This window comes from Gymnoscopelus braueri (genome assembly GCF_963280865.1).
Source record: "Gymnoscopelus braueri genome assembly, chromosome: 15".
NCBI classification, from domain to species: domain Eukaryota; kingdom Metazoa; phylum Chordata; class Actinopteri; order Myctophiformes; family Myctophidae; genus Gymnoscopelus; species Gymnoscopelus braueri.
In genome coordinates, this window is record NC_137620.1 from 31,699,880 (window position 1) to 31,719,497 (window position 19,618).

The window sequence follows — 19,618 nt, forward strand, 5'->3', positions numbered from 1 at the left end:
AACGGTATAAGAATACCACAAATGAAATGAGCCACCAATTCCAACCCATTAGCTGCTTCAACACGTGACCCGGAGGTTTTTCTTCCATCGCACAGTAATAATGTTAACATTTATATGCTCCACGGAGCACAGGGGTGTGACGATAAAGACTAATTCCACATTTGATGGATCACAGCCCTCTGATATTCACCCTCTGATATCCTAGTGTTCAAAAGCCAGCATACGCACAGTCAGTCATCTCTTTCTCGAGATGGAAGCTAACATTGCAATCATGCACCCGCCCTTAAAAACAAAACAAAATCAAGCCATCCAAAGACCCTCAGCATCCCTATTCTCGGGGGAACATTCTGCAATAAAAATAGCAAGATCTACACGGTGAAGCTGACCGTAAAGCAGACTTAATTTAACAGTTAAATGACTGTGTGTATTGAAATAAGTGGTAGCCCACAGCAGGGATGAGCACATACAGTAATATGCAGTATCTTTGAGTCAGCTCCGATGCTGTAGTATCTGATCATGTAAACAATGCATCCAAAACTTTCAAGCCATTTAAATCTCTCATTTATTCATTCACTAGTAATGTAGTAATCAAGTCGATATTAAATCACAATTATAGTTGTATCCAGTTTAAAACTAAATGGACACAGCAAGTACTTCTCTCGGTCTATTAATGTCCCACTTGCACTGAAGTGGTGCCCTACAGGCTCCACACTCCTGACCTATTGACCCTCAAGAATGTTCCACAGACATGGACCGTTTGTGGATAGAGATGACAGTCGCATCAAATGTTGCAAACGCAAGGTTTGACATTAACCATGATTGAGGACTCCCGTTTGAAGTACAACCGTAACCTGGAAGGTTCTAATTTCAGGCCTCGTCTCCATGCAGCGCCATCCTTCCCAATGTGAGACTCGCAGCCCTGAATGGAATAAGGACCCAAAAATAGCCCGGAGCTTGTACTGTAGATCGGCTATTTTCGATGAAGAGATTTGGTGTAGAGGGGAAAATAAGGAGGAGTGGTACAGACCCCTGGGGGACCCCGGTCAACAAAGTATATAGGGTTTAACCCATTAAGACCTGAGGCCGATTCTACAAAATGTCTTCGAAATCCCAACTGTTTTTTGAAAAAAAATTATGTTACTATGTCAGTGGTTCTCAAACTTTTTCATGTCAAGGACCCCAAACTTTATATGTATTGGCCACGGACCCCCATCTCAAAATATGTTGTTTCAGGGACCCCCAGAAGCAAAGATTTGAGTTACAAATGTTTGCTTGAAAAAAAATATATATTCAAAGATTTGCACACATTTTCACGATTTCTCAAACATAGCAGATCTACAAGCTCATAGCGCGGCAGTCGGTGCCGCGCTATGAGCTTGTACATCTGCTATTTTTGAATAGCCAAAATGTAAAAATAATGCTTTTTAGCTCAAATCAAAAGATGACACAGATGCTTCTCCAGTCAAAGTCTCTATTCTTAGTATAACGGACCTGAGTTACAACTGTACTTGTTCCATTTTTTTCCCGTCTACACCAAATCTCTTTGCAAAAAATAGCCGATCTACAAGCTGTCGTGTCGCAACACAACGCGCTGTGTGAGCTGAAATGTGAATGTTCCTCCGAGAATAGGCATGCTGGGGTTTTAAGTGGTTAAGTGGTTAATGTGGTATACAGCAATACATCAGCATTTGAACCCTGTGGTTAGTTTCCCTTCTTGATCAATGCACTATGAAAGGGAATAGGAGTTCCAGAGATGACTCCAGAACAGCAGGGGGAACGAAACCAGAGGCAACGGAGATGCACTTCGTCTGAGCCGCTCAAACGTCTCAAAGTGCATTCTAGAACGGCACCAGGAAATGAAAGTATCAGACGCGTATTAAAGAGTTCCGTAGTCACTGCACACAAGCATAATGGCCCTGCAATTACCGTATCATGATAAGTGATGTTGTACCGTCAAATCGATCTGATAGTGAAAAGAGCTGAAACAATAGAAGGGGGGCTGATTGCATTCAACTCACTGGCACCAGCTGCAATGAAGAGAATATCAAATAGCACCAGCTGGCTTTTCCTGGCGCAAAAACCTACCCTGCACACTCATATTCAGCCACACTCAAATTCAGCCTCGCGCATGCATGCGCGAGTGGACGCTCGCATGGATGCAAACGTGCGAATGAATCCACACACGCATACACAAACAGATCCACAACTGCACAGGTGCATGCACACTTCCATACACAATACACTGACTCATGCATGCACGCACACAAACACACACGCGCGCAGACACACCAACACTGTATGCACAGCGACACACTCGCACTCGCTTAACCCTTTAAGACCGGGAACGCATCTGTGTCATCTTAAGATTTATTTGGCTATATAAAAATAGCAGATATACAAGCTCGTAGCGCGGCACAGAGTGCCACGCTATGAGCTTGTAGATCTGCTATTTTTCTTGAAAATCCGTGAAAATGTGTGCAAATCTTTAGTTTGAATATTACTTTTTTAAAGCGAAAGTTTGTAACTTCTTTTTTTACTTATGTTGCTATATTATCAATGGTTTTCAAACTTTTTTCATGTCAAGGACCCCCAAAATAATATGTATTTGTCCGCAGACCCCCTCCCATCTACAAATATTTTGTTCCAGGGACCCCCAGAAGCAAAGTTTTGAGTTAAAAATGTATATAAAAGATTTGCAAAAATGTTCACACTTTTTGAAAAATAGCAGATCTACAAGCTCATAGCGAGGCACTCTGCTATTTTTGAATAGCCAAAGAAATCTTAAAATGACACACATGCGTTCCCTTCCTGGCCTTAAAGGTTTAAACACGCATTCGCGCGCGTGCACTCATTCAGACAGAGACACATGCATGTGCAGCAGTCCTAACTATGATGTAATTATTCATTATCTGCAGCCAATTTCCAATCGCACCTTTTGACATTAAGCTAGCGGCAGAGGTCGATTCACTCTCAATTAAGGAGCTCTTTTTCTCTAGGCGCTGCCATATTTTCTACCGTTGGTCTGTTTTAAACAATGGAATAATGATTCTTGGAGGGAAAGGGGACTGCATGGTTTCACATGGGGAGGCTCTTGAACAGAACAAAGGAAAAGAACATCAAATGCACATACAGGTACACTGTAAACTCTTAGTGTAAAAATGGACCTGTAGTGGTACATTTCTGCACTCTCAGTACCTGGTTGACGGATCACTAAACTAATGAGGAATATACATGAGGATGGATTAGGTAGGGGATCAGGGATACACCAAATGAATGTGGAACCAATTATTTGTTTTTGATATTAAGTCATTAAATTGCTTTATTGGCTATGTGCCCATAATTATGTTATGAATATGACTATGTGTACAATATTCTGCTCCACTTAAACGAGGGGAAAATGAAGATTGATTTTAACTGTGGCAGACATGAAATTCAAATTTTATGTTTTAATACATTTACAGTAACGGGAAACATCTGGCTGTCTAACCACTTTGAATACTGTGACGGAACAGCCAGTATGGTAATGTGTGGGGGGAAAAAATAGCATTTGAAATAGGCTACATTAACCTAATTAAAGGCTGCGTGCGTGAACAATTGGGGATTCTACTATCATGTCACTGAGAGAAGACAAGGCTTCACTCTCTGCCTTATGCAGAGAGTCAAGCTGAGCGATCTTGTCAGTTAAATTAACACTCAGCCCAGGTTTTACTGGGTAGTAAAAAATACCCCTCTGCGCCCGGATACAGAGGAGAAATGTACTGTATGTGATTGAGGCATTTTCAATTTACTCTCAATGCTATACAGTGTGCATAGTAAAGTCTTGAGTGTGGCAGTGTAGCCAGCTTGGATGTATTAAAATAACTGGATGAGGCACTGTGTAGAGTACAGGAAAATGGTCGCCTATTCATTTCAATGGGACTTGCCCTCCGAGTGCACACGACTCACGTGGCCCAGTTGAATATCCCACCTTATGGGTGCCTGGTCTATAGCAGTGGTTCTCATAAGTTTTACCCAGGACACAGGACAACCCGATGTATATGCATTAGGCCAAAGAAGACCCCCATAACTCAGAGTGTACAAATAGAAACAAATGGGCCCATAAGGGTCAGATCAGACCCTTTCAGATACAGATAAAAAAGGGTCCATTATTTAGTTAACTATACTTAACTATTCATTGTTTAGCTGGGAACCCCCCTAAAGGACCCCTGAGGGTTCCCAGACCCCCCGTATGTGCATTAGTATCTATCACATACAGGTACAAACTTTAACTTGGAAATTAATTTGAACACGGGAAGTGTCCTTTCTCGATATTCATAAAACTGAATGCTTCATTAGCAACAGAACATGCTGTATGTAGAAATATATATACGTAGATCTTTTAGGAAGATAAATGATTCCTGAACCTATTTGCATTCTTGTTTGTGTTCTATGTACTGTAGGTTATTCACATTCTATGACCTGTCCAACCTGCCATTAGCCGGGCTTACAGCCTCGAACAAATAGATTGCTATATGCTGGAGACAACCCCACCTCCGCTCCTTTCAAGTGTTTTAACATACTGTACTTATATACTTATATACCGTGCACTTGGAGCTATTGACAACCCGGTATCTAAAGCGTTTTAGGATGGGGGGGGGGGGGGGTCCTTAACCACTTAAAGCCTGTACTTAGTTGACCGGGGTCCCGCAGGGGCAGTGGTGGAAAAAGTACTCAAATGTTTTACTTAAGTAAAAGTATCAATACTGCAATGCAGAAGTACTCCGTTACAAGTAAAAGTCTGGAATTCAAAAGTTACTTGAGTAAAAGTACAAAAGTACTGGTATCAAAATGTTGTGAGCTTGTAGATCGGCTATTTTCAAATAGCCTATGTATAAAATAGGGCTAAAGTGGTTAATGTATGTTTCATAATATCATAATTTATATCTGAAAAGTAACTAGTAACAAAAATGTTCAAATAATTGTAGTGGAGTAAAAGTACAATATTTGCCTCTGAGATGTAGTGGAGTAGAAGTAAAAGTATTGGAAATTGGAATTACTCAAGTAAAGTACAAATACCTCAAAATTGTACTTAAGTACAGTACTTGAGTACATGTACTTAGTTACTTTCCACCACTGTGCAGGGGTCTATACTTAGTGCATAATTTTCCTCTACACCAAAAATAGCTGATCTCCAAGCACACAAGACGCATTGTGAGCTTGTAGTTTGGCTCGTAGATTGTAGATTTTCGCCTAATGTTCGCCCCCAGAATAGGGACACTAGGGTTCAAGTGGTTAAGTGGGATGGTAGTTTATTTTTTTATTACATTATTTATGGACACCGATTTTTGCATCGTTATTCATTTGGAGAACGACTTTCGTCTTTTTTACATTCCTTAATGTTATGAAACAAATCTTTCTATGTGATTCACAGTAACGGGGCACAACTGGATATCTAGCCATTTGAATACGGGTGATTTCCCATGTGCCTCTGGGACAGAACAGCCCTGCAGTATGGTAATGTGTGGGGAGAAAATAGCATTTGAAATACATTAACCTAATTATAGGCTGTGTCCATGAACAATTGGGGCTTCTACCATTATGTCATTGAGAGAAGACACACAACGCCCTTATGCAGAGAATCAAGGTGAGCAATCGTATCAGTTAAATTAACACTCATGTCCAGGTTTTACTGTGAATTAAAAACATACCCCCCCAGGATACAAAGGAGAAATGTGAGTGAGGCATTTTCAATTAACTCTCGTTATGTTATACATAACGTAATGTTATACAGTACCTCAATAAAGTGTATATTTGATCAATAAATAGTGTTAAACGTGTCAATTATACTTGAAATAAAGGATTCTGGCTCACCTTAAATTCATGATATTAATACTTAGGGCCCTGTTTAGACGATCTATGGTGAAGATGGAAGGCATTGGTAACCTACTGTTACCTAAAAGAATCAATTAAATAAACCATAACCAAACACATGCCTAAAGGGTCTGACAGGTCTGTCTGTCTGTCTGTCTGTCTGTCTGTCTGTCTGGAGTGGACATAATCTTGCAAATCGCTAGACCGACCAACGGCAAGTATTTTAAAGTTCATTAACTTAAATCTTGTTATGAAAGTCAAAGGGGCTCAGATTGGGCATAAACTTTGGCCAAATGTGGAGTCATATTATGTCATAGATACGTCATAGACCACCAACGTCATAGATGGCTCTAGCCACGTCAAGTGCGAGATCCACATGGGAGCCACGCAGTTCGTTTCGAAAGTCTGGCAAGATTTGACCAGAGAATGGTGAATACCAACAGGGATGATTTGCAGGTGTTTGCCGTTTGACACACACACACGCACACGCACACGCACACGCACACACACACACACACACACACACACACACACACACACACACACACACCTTTCAAACCAAAGCCTCTCATTTCCCTCCAGTGAGCGACAGACACACTGCCGCCACCATTCACCACAGTCTATGGAGTCTGGCTGGCTTAACGCTGTGTATCCACACTGCTACTCCATCTGTCACAAGTACCAGCACACTCTACTGCTTCAAACTCCCCAACAGCTACACAGTATGTGGGATGTCTTTTTTTTTTTTAGCTTTTTACCATTACTTCCTCCTACTGATAGACTCAAACCAAACAGATATAACATATATCCTGTTTTTTTTTCCTCTCCTTTCTTCCTACACTAGGAAATGCTAATTGTCGGCTCACGTTGCCGCTGTAATGTTCCAGCTGGAACATGGAATGACGGGCTGGGGCGAGAAGCGTTGCATCACGCATGGCCATTTATACACCGTGGAGGAGACAGGAAAGGGAGAGGCTGGTATTAGTGTAAGCCTGGCGCCCGTCCAGCACAACCTGTGTGTGCTGATTGATGAGATGAACTCTGGGGTCGGGAGAATTGATTCTGGCTGATGTCGAACTCCCCTCCTCTCTCCCTTCTCTCTCTCTCTCTCTCCCTCTCTTCACCCTCTGGCTGAGCTGGCTGGGGCTGCCAGGCATTTCACAGACCTTCCACTTCCCTTCCACCTCACTTCCTCTTCACACCCGCTGCTCGCTTTTTCTCTCACTCGGTTTTGTCTCGCCTGAGGTGAGATTTCATCACAGGGTGGGGGGAAAAAACAGACAGAGCAAACAAGGTGGGACGTCTTGTTCTCTCCGTCGGCTATCTATCTTGTTTGGTGTGTGTGTAAGTTTTATTTGTTATATTCATAATGTACTTATTTACTGAAAGCATTTTACTTGCTAGTCACAGTGCTTGTTTTTTTAGTTTTTTCGTCTGTTTGAGGATCCCCAACGCAACATGACACTTAATGATGACAAAGCCTTGCACCACCTCAGGCTGTTGGTGACATTCAGGGTTTGTCAGAGAATGTACTGAAATCCCTCTATTCTGCCACCACTCAGTGCATCCTGACCGAGGCCATCACTGTACGGTATGGGAATTAGCTGCAGGATCCCAGGATCTGCTAGTTCTATAAGGTGGCGAGGTCGACTGAGTGCACCACAGGGAGCTCGCTCTCATCCCTGCAGGAACGCATTACTGTATGAGAGCAGGTGTTTGAGGAGGGCAAAACGGATTGTGAAGGACAAACACAATTCCAGTAAACGGACTTCTGTTTGTAACAGACTGGCATCTGTGGGTTCTCAAAGCCCGGGGCTCAAGACTCAGGAAGCGGACAGAAAACATTAACAAATAAAATGGCTTTTTTTCTAAGTGTGTCCTGCCTATTTTTACTTACTTTACCATATCTAATTTGTCTTGTTTGTTTTTTTTTAACTGAGAAAACAGCCAGCACACAATAAATGTCCTTTTCACATAGTTGCGCAGCGCTTTCTCTTTGTTCTTTTCCCCCCAATTCATTAAAATCCAGTCTAGTTATAGTTACTCTAATATTATCTTTATTGCTGTTGTTAGCAAAATGTTGCGGAACATGCTACGCATGTTCCTGTATGAGTAAGTGACAAATAAACCCTGAGCCTCAGAAGATGATAATAAATACACACACAAGATTACGTATGTATTGTATTATGTATTATTCTGAGGCGGTGTGTAAACCTGATTGACAAAACGTGAGGTTGTAATTTTTTTTTACAATTTCGAACAAAATATACTGACTCAATATTTTTTTCATCTTTCTTCAGTTAGTTGATTGTATTGTAGACATACTGTAGCACATTCACATTGAGGTCTGTGCTCTGCAGGCCAGCTGCAGAGAATACAGGTCCCTATGTGACTGTGGTCATCTTAACAAACCTCATCTTTTTACAAATTGGCTCCCAATAAAAGTTTATAATCTCATTACAGTCCGGAACGAGGCGCGTCCCCTTTCCATTTTGTCTCCTCTGAGGTCATTGGCACACTCAAAAAGACTCCCCCACTGGTCTCCCTTGGACAGGAGGGGTTGTCTTTTCAAAGAGGGGTCAGAGCCCAATATCCCCCCCTGTACTCCACAAAAGTCCTGGTTTATGACCCCTTGCTGCAGCAGGAGTTACAATTTCTATCTATTTTTATACCCGGACTGACATCAAATAGGAGGGCACAGGGAAATTCATAACATAACATAAACCTCACACTCCCTTGCTTGTAACTTGCTGAACAATGATCACAACGCTGGCCTGGAAGGCAGCGGCAATGTTTGAGCAGGATAATTTGACTTTAGTTGAGCCCAGCATGGGCATAATCGTGTTAATTGGCCAACTGTGATGTCAGTGGTTCCGCAAACAAGCTGCAGCTAACACGACCAAAAGGACAGGCTCCATTTTTGATCACGTTTGTTCAAATTCAAAGAGCACAAGGGCTTTTTATGAGATGAACATTCCTACAGGGGAACCACGGAGTCGCTTGCTTCCTGTGTTAGAGAATTCAATAGTGTCTCTCTGTATAATGGCCGAACCATGGTCAAATTAGCCATTGCATGAAGCAGACATTGCTGTTTACAAACAACCAAGAAAAGTAAGGTTAGAGCACAGGTGGAGTTGGAACTAAACAACGTCTCCTGTATAGCATCACCTTGCAGAATGAGATTGCTTGTAGGTTGAATTCTGCGTGAACATGCAACCCATGAACCCCTTTTGCATTGAAAGTCGCTGATGAGTCTATAAGACGGATACAGACACATCAGCAGGCGAACGCGCCATCCACTCCAATGTGCATAAACAAGACAGATGCCCTCAATCAAGAAGACACACCACCGTCTCTTCTCATCTCCATTACAGAACAAACACCTGCTCCGTCCTCCAAACTACCAATTAACTGCTGGGGGTAACGAGCGTGCTTACTACCGCCGCTGCATACCTGATTATTGATCCCACACTAACCCATCAATGCGCCCGCGACCGGCGGATCGTCTGCCCGAGCCTTTTGGCACAGAGAGCCATTAGGAGCTCCATTGTGGTCTCTCACGGTTCTGCTCATTCTCGTTCTTCCTTTCACACAGCGGTGAAATCAGCCGTGGGCTCTTACGAGCGCTCGAGTCTGAGCAGAGAGGAAGGCGCTCCATACATTTGTTTTGTATGCCTTCACTAATCCCACTTACATCGACCACCGAGGGGAAGGGGGGGGGATGCATTGGAGAAAACATTGCCCCCATTTCCCTAATCAATGGAAGTCCCTCAAAGCCTGCATGGCGACACTTGCAGTCAATGCCCGTGTTTACTGAAGGTGGCAGATGTTGTTCCATTATTCCAGCTCGTCAAGCGAAAGTGCTCGGCTTTTGTTGGGAGCTGTCAGCCCCCAGACAGGAGAGGAGGGGTCAGTAAGTAGGACAGGTGGTGGCGTGGGTCGAGAGTTGTGAATGTACACATTATATACAGTACACATGCTTGCTGTACATCTACACAGTACACTGTGCAAACAAAAGCACGCACACCCACCCACCCACCCACCCACACACACACACACACACACACACACACACACACACACACACACACACACACACACACACACACACACACACACACACACACACACACACACACACACACACACACACACACACACACACACATACATTGAGGAGCCAATTAACAAATAAAAAATTCTACATTTTTGCTCACTGCTTAGACTGCTAATTCATTATGGAATATTATTGCAGTAGCTATTTGTAATGAAGTTCTTAAAGGTATCATGACATTCATTTTCACTTTTTTTATTTTCAATGTTTTATTTGGGGTTTTATGACCTCAATTACACCCAAAAAACCTGAACTTAGAACATTCAGTGGATTTTCTGTGGTCTGGGGTTTTCTGAATAATTAGGCTGAAAAGTAATCTGAGCTTGGCCCTTCGACAGTGAGGTCACAGTCGATTAATCCCGCCCACTCTCCTCCTCGCCCCTCCCCTCCCCTATCCTTTCCTTTGGGGGGGGCGGAGCAGAGGCGATGATTGACAGGCAAAATCCCTCACCAGCGACACCCGCAGGCAAAGATTTCTTTTTTCATTGCAGTTGAAAAGGCTTTAGAAATGTGAGAGGAAAACACCTGCCATGGATCAATGGAATGGAATTTTCACTTAAAACTTTTTGTACACTTTTGAAGGACCAGGACAAAGACTTTGAATGTGGTGTAAAAGTGAATGTCATTAAACCTTTAAGAGAGAACATGGAGTTGAAAATACTGGTTCCCTAAACAATTTGCGTCATCTTGGAGATCAATGCCATTTGCAGCTTGCATGCTAAAAACACGACCAGTAAACCAGCTATATTGCACTTGCAAACCCAAAATTAATATCCATGTCAATCCATCATCAACACCCCAACAACACGCATGCACTGTACAGTATTCCTCTCTCGGCTGCCATGTGTGCAATCGCCCGCCCATGCATATTTAAGTGGCTTCCAACATGCCTCGGAGGGATCCAAAACAATCAGAAAACGTGTTGCTTAACACGAATGCTGCGGTGCATACATATAAGACAACATCTGGCTCTAATGTGAGGCTTTATGGGAGCCATCTGTGGGAGAGATAGGGGGATGTCAGCTCGTCCCTGCACTTCTCTCTCCTCTAGGTATAGACGCGATTGTGATGACAGCTAAATGACAACCCAGGGATAACAAAACTACTCAGTAGCTCGAGAAATGGCTTGAGTAGAGAGACCAAGAGACAGACAGAGACAGAGAGAGAGAGAGAGAGAGAGAGAGAGAGAGAGAGAGAGAGAGAGAGAACCACATAAATTGGGACACATATACATTATGTATCATGGAGAGCCACAACACTCTTGAGTTTTGGCTGACTGAGAAGTTATGGAGTTGTAGTTGTGACTTGGTGGGGTATAATGAGGTCACTTTTTTGGCTCTTAAGCATATCTCATTACTCAATTGTGTGTGTGTGTGTGTGTGTGTGTGTGTGTGTGTGTGTGTGTGTGTGTGTGTGTGTGTGTGTGTGTGTGTGGGGGGGGGGGGGTAATTCCACAGGAAGGTCAAAAACATTTGAACAGGAAGAAAGGAACACACTTTACATGCAGAGTAAGTGATGTCACTTATTTAGTAAAAAGGATGGCATTTTTTTAGGAATGAGGATATGGCGTCAATGAAATCTGACCCTTTGATGAAACATTAACATCAGTGGAGAAATAGGATGTGGTCAAGAGTGGTATAAGCTTTAACTGACTTTGCAACTTTTTCCCATTTCAAAAGGGTAAAATTTCAGATATAACCATTAAATGGAGGATGGGGGTTAGATATGGCAAGCGAGGCACGATGCACAATGAAAACATGGGGATGGGGGTACAAAATGAGGAACATTTGTTCCGAGATTAAATCCAAATACCTGAACATAAAACCGGCACGAGCGTTCACGCTTCTGGAGCTGCAAACCCCAAGAGAAATGTAAAGCATTAGCAAAAAGACCAACATTTCAAGAACAATTTCCAGTGGCTTGAAATGCAAATAAGATGCAATCGACTTGGACCCTTACATGTTAACCCATTTACACCGGGGAAGAATCGGTGTCATTTTTAGATTTCTTTGGCTTCAGAAAAATAGCAGATATACAAGCTCATAGCGCGGCGCTATGAGCTTGTAGATCTGCAATTTTTTTGAAAAATCGTGAAAATGTGTGTAAATCGATTTTTACATAGCAAACATTTTAAACTCTTTTACAACTTCGGGGGGGTCCCTGGAACATATTTTTTTCCCCAAAAAATTTAGAAGACATTTCTAGAATCCCCAGAAGCAAAGATTTGAGTTCAAAATATTTGCTTTGAAAAATATATAGTATATTCAAAGATTAGCTCAAATTTTCACGATTTTTCAAAAATAGCAGATCTACAAGCTCATAGCGCTATGAGCTTGTATGTCTGCTATATTTGAATAGCCAAAGAAATCTTAAAATGACACAGATGCGTTCTCGGTCTTAAAGGGTTAAGTGCAACTCATTTTACATAAACTGTGCAGAAAGCCACATATACATTAATTATGCCATATCTAGGAAAACTAGCGTGGAGACGCTTGTGTTAATTAGCACCAAAATGACTCACGCAGCCCAAGTGGGAATAGGCCTGTGAGACACTGCTGCTCTTTTAAGTGGAGTTTCAAGGTTACCATTACCAGTGAGGGTTTGTGGAGGGGGGGGCGGAGGGGGGGGGGGGGGGCGGAGGGGGTGGGGCGTTGAACTAAGGAGAACTATTTAACCTAGAAACCTCTGTCACTGCAGCAGGAGGGCTAATGCTAAAAAAGAGCTTAGTAAAAAATGAGGATAACTGACATTTGCAGGCCAATTCAGTGTGCTAGCTAGAGGATATGTGCTCTTGGAGTGATCCACTTTACGCAAGTTCTACAAAAGTTATGTCATCAAAAGGCTGCTTTCTTTTTTCGAAGACGCCAGGTAGAGTCGCTAACAAACTAGCTGCTCGGGAGTTGCTCAGGGGGGACACTTGGTGGCAGCATGTGGACGTCAATATGGATTGAACCACCAAGAGCACAATCATCCCATAAAGAGCTCTCTTGGTCCACATTACAACAACCCACTCTCATGGAAGTGTTCCCGTTAGCAAGCTAGCCTTTGATCATGGAAACAGCGCCGAGCATCTTGCCGTTTGCCAACTCGATCGTGGTCTTTTGTCTGCCGGCGGAGAGCATTGTGCTCCACTATCAAAGGCATCTTTAATTTGCTTAGCTCTTTGCAGATTGTGTCAGAATGATTGAATTCGGAGGTTAAAACACCAGTCGCCGCCAGTAGAGGAGAGAGCAAAGGATTTCTGACATTTAGACCATGGTCGTTTTGGGGATGGACAGGACAGAAAGCCATGACACAAGACCTTGTTCAATTGTATTTGTCATTTTGGGGCTTTGGAGCCTCATTATCTTTCTCTATCAAGCTGCTTGCTTTAACCCCCTTGCTGATTCCTCATCAGAGTATGGTCATTATGTGATAAAATGTAGCCCAGAACAATGCTCTCTCACTTGACTGTAAACCTTACAATGCTGTTTGTCTTTCTATCAGTAATTATAAACTCTACGTGCTCGTCAATGCAAATTTGTTCATCAGGTTCTCTTTGGAGCCCCCTCGGCCATCTTTACTGCCTTCCTCTCGATGGAGAAAACTGGCACTAAAATCTCAATGGGGACATCTGGGTCTGCCGTGGCGATGAAATAAAAGGCAGAAAGAGCTAGCCGGGAACAGGTGTTCTTGTTCCACTACAAGTGAAGCCGCTCCAACAAATTAACGGCTGACATTTTGGATTTCACTGATGTTTGCTTTTCTGTCAGCTGCTCGGCAGACAGAATGTATTATTTTAGCTTGTCTCGCTTCGGTGCCCCTTCGGTGTGCACGGCTGCGAATTGGGGAATAATTGCATTAGCTCGGAGTGCAGCAAAAAAAAAAAAAAAAGGGAAAAGCTGCACTCCATGAGCTTGGATAGAATCCAGTGAAATATTCCCCTGTCCTGTTAGTAAGAATCAAATTGTTGAATTGGGCTTTGCAGGAGCCCAACGTACAGCATGGACGGCATAAAAAAAGAAGATATCGAACTATATAAAAGTGAAAGTGATACTTGATACAATGAAAAGCGGGTCTGTGCTTCCTAAAAAATACCCTGCAATGTAAGGACGTCTTTTCTTAGGCAACAGACCACAGGCAAAATGTAGAGATCATTTTATCTGACAGTGGAAGACCGAAGAGTGGGATCATTAAAATAACACCCACTGCTCACGCTTGACTGGATTGAAGTCATTTGACAGGTTTATAAACTTCCAAGAGTCACAAAACTTTCAGAGTTTGAGCCCGACCAATAGCAGATTTGGATCCCTGTTTTGAAGTCCTAGACCACCGATTACCAATGTTTTGACTGAAACTTTGTCAAAAAGTGCAACATCTTGTGTTACATTTGAATAGAAAATAGTTTAAAGTTTCTAATTGACACCATTTAACGCATAAGCAAAAATAGCAGGTCTATGTTTTGACAAGTTGTGAGGTTGTAGATCTACAAATGATTGGCCTGTAATGATCGGGACACAGGCCGTCGCACAGGCTGCATAATTGCATATTATGATATACCAATGTCGTCAAAAAGTCAAATAATAACCGACGTATCGGTCAGGCTCTAATGAAGATGTTAACTCGGGCACACCATGGGGTGGCCCTCTCGTCAACGTCAAATCGGGTCATCGTAATATCCCATCTTTATTCCAATCCCTGCTCCCTCACAAGTGATGATCTGAACACTGTGGATAGGTGAGGCAATAGGTTGGCAACCCTGCAGGTCATGTTTATACCACCTGTCAGCTAGCGTCAGATCAACCACTTCTAAAGGGGGGAGGGAGATGACGGGGGTAAAACGAGTGCCTCTTGAAATTATGAAACCGGCTCAGCACCTTGTTGAGGCTGCGGGCTGCGCTGTCTTTGCCACCAGGGGTGAGGTTCCTCAGCTGCACGTCCAGAAGGTCGACCAGCTGCACCATGGCCTTGACCGTGTAGGTGATGTCCCCCGCCTGAAGGTGACTCTTGGTTTGCTCCGCCAGCTCCCTGGCGATGACCGCTGCAGTCTCGCCGGCTTTTATCTGAAGTTAAAAGAATGAGATTACACCATCAAAACGTACGTGACTTGGTAAATGTATCAGATCCTCTTTGCATAAGTGAGCAGGATGACTCTACCGTCTCAGCGTCTAATTTATACCTGGTCGTTGAAAGTTCATTCCGAGAACAGACGCGGCCGGTCGTATGACGAGGTATAATTTATGTAATGTACACTAACCCCCGATGTGTCGTGATAGGTTGGCTTCAAAACATTCATCTGCAACCAAATGCAAATGTACACTCGCCTAATATCCCTGCCGACTCACTCCGGCGTGACCTCATTACTCTCAACATACACAATTTGAGAATATGACAAATTGCAATATACAAATGTGGAGTGCTTTAAAACGGACGCCGTTTAGCCGATACGCGTTCCCTGATTGCCTCACTGTATTGCATGCAATTATTAGGTGAGGGTGGTTCTCAAGTGAAGGCGCACAAGGGCCAATACCGTATCTGGAAGCAATTATAAAGTCAACTATTGAGAGAATTTCCCCAGATAGCGTTTCACCATTATGAAACTAATGGATGGCGCTGTTGCTTAGGGGAAGGGGTGCATATGTCATACGCGGAGGATGGAGTCTGTTTGATATTCATTTTTTCTGACATTAGGAAGCTTACAGTATATGCGACTGCTTTGGCTCTGGCGAGGATTGTGATGAAACCGTCAACGATTATTCTAGCCTATTTCACATTAGTGATCCGGAGGCATTTTCTTTTGTCAATCTTTCATGTACCTTTTCCCCCACTACACATAACCTTTTCACCGTGTACAACATTTCCTACACTTTTCACTCTCTCTCTCTCTCTCTCTCTCTCTATCCTTTTGCTTTTCATACTCAGGACTGACTTGTCTCACTTTCTCTTTCTCTTCTACAGTATACGGTACACCCACCCATGTTCTCCCTGGAAGCAGTTCCCATTCCTCAAGAGAGGTACATGGTCGTTTCAAAAGCATCATAGTGCAAATTATAATACCTCCTAGACGTACCCACATAGTTGTGCTGTGTGCCGTGCCATTAAATCGAGGAATGAGAAAGATTTTAATTACATTTCTCTTCCAGCAACAGAGTTTATTGGCTAATGAGACTCTCCATTTGCCCCAAAAAAAGCTCTTCTAAGCAGTTTGCATTGTGTCTCCTGGCGTTTTGAATTGGATGCTGTACAGTAAGTAAGAGGAGGCAATTCACGCACACACTTACCATCTCTGGTATTTCTTAAAGAAAAGCTTGATGTTTCAGTCACAAGTTATTTATCAAGATGGCCTTGAGAAAGGTCCTTGTGACTGAAATGTCACTAAATAAATGCAGAGAAGTGTGTGCGAGAATTTACCTCATTCTTTAGAATGGCCTTGATTCCCAGCACCACAAAAGAGACAATGACAAGTGGTGTGTGCGTATGTGTGTGTTGCCTTTTACTTGTATGTTGTACAGTACTTACAGTAGCTTAAAGGGATAGTTCACCCCAAAAAAATATTTTTTCTATCAATTAGTCACCCCATGGAGACTTGAATTCATGGATATTTTTAGTTTTTGTCGCATTCCTAAGCCGATAATTTGATGACCAGCGGACCGGTAGGCAGCGGTTCCGGTAGGAGACACAAAGGAGACTCTTTGTGTCAACTTTATGTATTTATTAATGAAATAAATAAATACATAAAACTTCCCGACAGAATTTCTGGCACGGCCGACAGTCTGGGCGTTATTAACATCTACCTGTCTCCACGGCGACAAAGAGGGATGAAGGGCAGCGTCGGGGCACATTGCTGGTATGTAATTTGCTTAAAAAGATTCATAACGCTTTCATTAATAATTAATGCATTGTCTGTTCATCACTTCCGAAGTCAGGCAGCAGAATGTCAACAGTAGAAGTGACTCTATATCGAGTTCAGGCAAAGAGGCACTTTGGTGTAGTTAATATTTCCAAACAACTGGTCCTGCTGTGGCTTTTTATTGCAGTGCTCAATCAAATGACATTGTGCCGCGTAGATATGCAACCGATACTGTACTTCCTCTCTCTCCCCTGTCTTCCCCTGCATTCTCAATCTATATCTGCAAACTGCCTTTTGCTTAATGGGCTGAGCTTTTGCGCCGCGTGTAGTAGATCGTAAGTGTTATTGCGTGCGCGCCTCGGGGTCCTGGGGGTTTCTCGGAGAGCATTTTCAAACGCTTGTCTGCAATTCATAAACAGCCGATCGAGCCGCCATTGTTCACTTTCGGCCCAGTAACCATCCCCTTGCTTTCAACGCGATTGCATTATAGATTTAAACACAGACCGCCTCGTGTAGGGGCTGTGCACAGGAACTTGCCTCTCAAGATGAGATACTGTACAGTGCAAACCATTTGGGCTTAAGGGAAGCTGTAAAATGCTAAAACTTATGTTGATTATGCAGATGGTTTATTGTCCATTACTGTTGTATCAGCCCTTACAGACGCAGTGTTCCCAACAGCCAGTCCCAGAGGCAGACAGGGCACTGATAACCCTGTCTGCACTCCATATTCAATACAACAGCCAGCCATTAAATAACAATAATCCACTAATTAACTTCCAGTGGTGAAAAGAAAAATGCACCAAAATAAATGAATAAATCTCTGCATAAAACAACAACAACTCTGCAGCCCATTTAGGACAAGAATTGTCCTTGACTCAAAGGCGTGTGTGTTCAGTTTCTAACCTTCAGCCACGGAGAAGGTTCAACAGAGAAGAAAAAGAGGCCGTTTTCACATGAATACACTTAACTCCAAAACATATTCAGAATTGTCATTAAAGACACATCCAGTTTGCTTTTTTATGCTGCTTTCGGTGACACAATAAAAAAATGTCTCATTCAGAGTTAAATGAACGAACACTGCGGATTTACCCTTGAAAATACTCCAGTAAATACAGTGCTACCCCCAATTTTGTTTTGTTTAGTGCATGTTATGGTACCTTCTGGCTTATGTGATTGACCCAGGGCGAGGTACAGTTGCTGAGGTCGGGACCCAGGGCGTCCCAGAAGCCTTCTGGACCCATACAGGTATACAGGGCCACTCCTGGAAAGGAAAGAGCAACTGCAGGTTAGTGACATTAGTCCTCCTTAGCATTTCAACATGGATGAGTATGTGGCATAATAACCATGTCCATAAGGAACACATCACACCAATCAAGAACAAGATGTGTTGAGAATGTGTGTGTGTGTGTGTGTGTGTGTGTGTGTGTGTGTGTGTGTGTGTGTGTGTGTGTGTGTGTGTGTGTGTGTGTGTGTGTGTGTGTAACGTCAAACATGTAGTCCATGTTATGCTCTGGTTAATATATTCCCAGGAGGAAAGAACATCCGACCTTGATCTTGTTTTTTCCTTTTCTTTTTTTATCCCGCAAATAATGTATTTTTAGGTTCTTGCAAATAATGTTATTTTTAGAAGATTGCCAATTATGTAAATGATGTTATTTTACGCATTAAAAAAGTACCACATTCCACAGACAATAAGCACACACAGGAAATGGTGGCACAGACACAATTGGCTGTATCTTTTCATCTGTCATGATGAAATTAAATCATTTCTTGAGGTGGTGCTTGAAGCCCGGCTGAGGTAACCCAGACGGCGTCTGTGTTTAATCATTAAAAGTCAGACAGTGTCTGCATGCACTAAGTATGTCTGACAGTTCAACTCAGGCAAGAGCTCCAACAAACTCCAAGCTCCAATTAACACTGACATGGTAGAGTTCATTAGAAAAGGTCAATTCAGAGAAAGCGCCATTAACTGTTGGGCCTTGTTGAGATCTCACAGCTCATTCTTATTTGACCACAGGCACTATATGCAGCATGTATTGGATGCATGTCTGAAGTTTTATCCGGTATTAAAAAGAAGAAGTAGGAAAAAATATATATTTTAGACTGCAGACGTGGTGAAAGGGAGAAGAACAAAGTGTTGTCTTGTCAGTTACAAAACTCGCACGATCAAACACCAAAGACAAGCACAGGACATAAAAGTCCATGTCAGCTGCCTGTGGTCAATGGGCAGCAAATAGGCTTCCAACTGCTGCAGAGGCTGTCCGACCTCCCTGTGTCGACCTTAAAACCCTCATACATGGAAAAAAAGAACATGAGATGGTGTGAATAAACCAATCTGACAAGCATAGAGAACAGAATGCTTGTCACATTATGGTCAACTGTCAGTCAGCAGTCTTTTCATCAAGGCAGCAATCCTCCGAGGGCATCCGTCACCTCGCTAAGCCATCTTTAAGGTCCTTACACACCCCAAGCGTTTCTTTCTTTCCTTCTTTTTTTTGTGATTAATTCGTCCAAAAATACATTTGTTCGGACTGCTGTTTGTGTCACGAGTACATCCACACAGAACACGACTATTACGAGGCGATAAAACAACCCGATTTATTCAGAACTAGGTTGGTTTTTCATCGCAAACAAAGTACGAATGAATCAACATCACGTGAAATATTTGCCCCCAGTGTGTAAAGACCTTTAGCCTTTTGAACACGTAAAAGAGTGTTCATTTAACTCTGTATACAAAAGTAACCAAAATGGACCCATAATGGGCAATAGATATTTTAACGTTGAGGATTTTACTGAGTACTGTAAAATTTTATAGGCTCTGCTAA

At 42.7% G+C, this 19,618-nt stretch overlaps 1 protein-coding gene across 1 annotated transcript in view; it reads right to left on the reverse strand.

Annotated features, from left to right (window-relative positions):
* Positions 1 to 19,618, reverse strand: part of LOC308102213 (adhesion G protein-coupled receptor L3) — a gene marked incomplete at its 3' end in the record, with an annotated part of 320,985 nt that overhangs the window by 78,061 nt on the left and 223,306 nt on the right. Inside the window, exons 8-10 of the mRNA XM_080451813.1 lie at positions 17,951 to 18,054; positions 14,821 to 15,006; positions 11,777 to 11,815 (exon numbers count right to left, since the gene is read on the reverse strand). Of these exons, the coding sequence (XP_080307939.1) occupies positions 11,777 to 11,815; positions 14,821 to 15,006; positions 17,951 to 18,054 (329 nt within the window). The remainder of the gene's footprint in view (positions 1 to 11,776; positions 11,816 to 14,820; positions 15,007 to 17,950; positions 18,055 to 19,618) is intronic.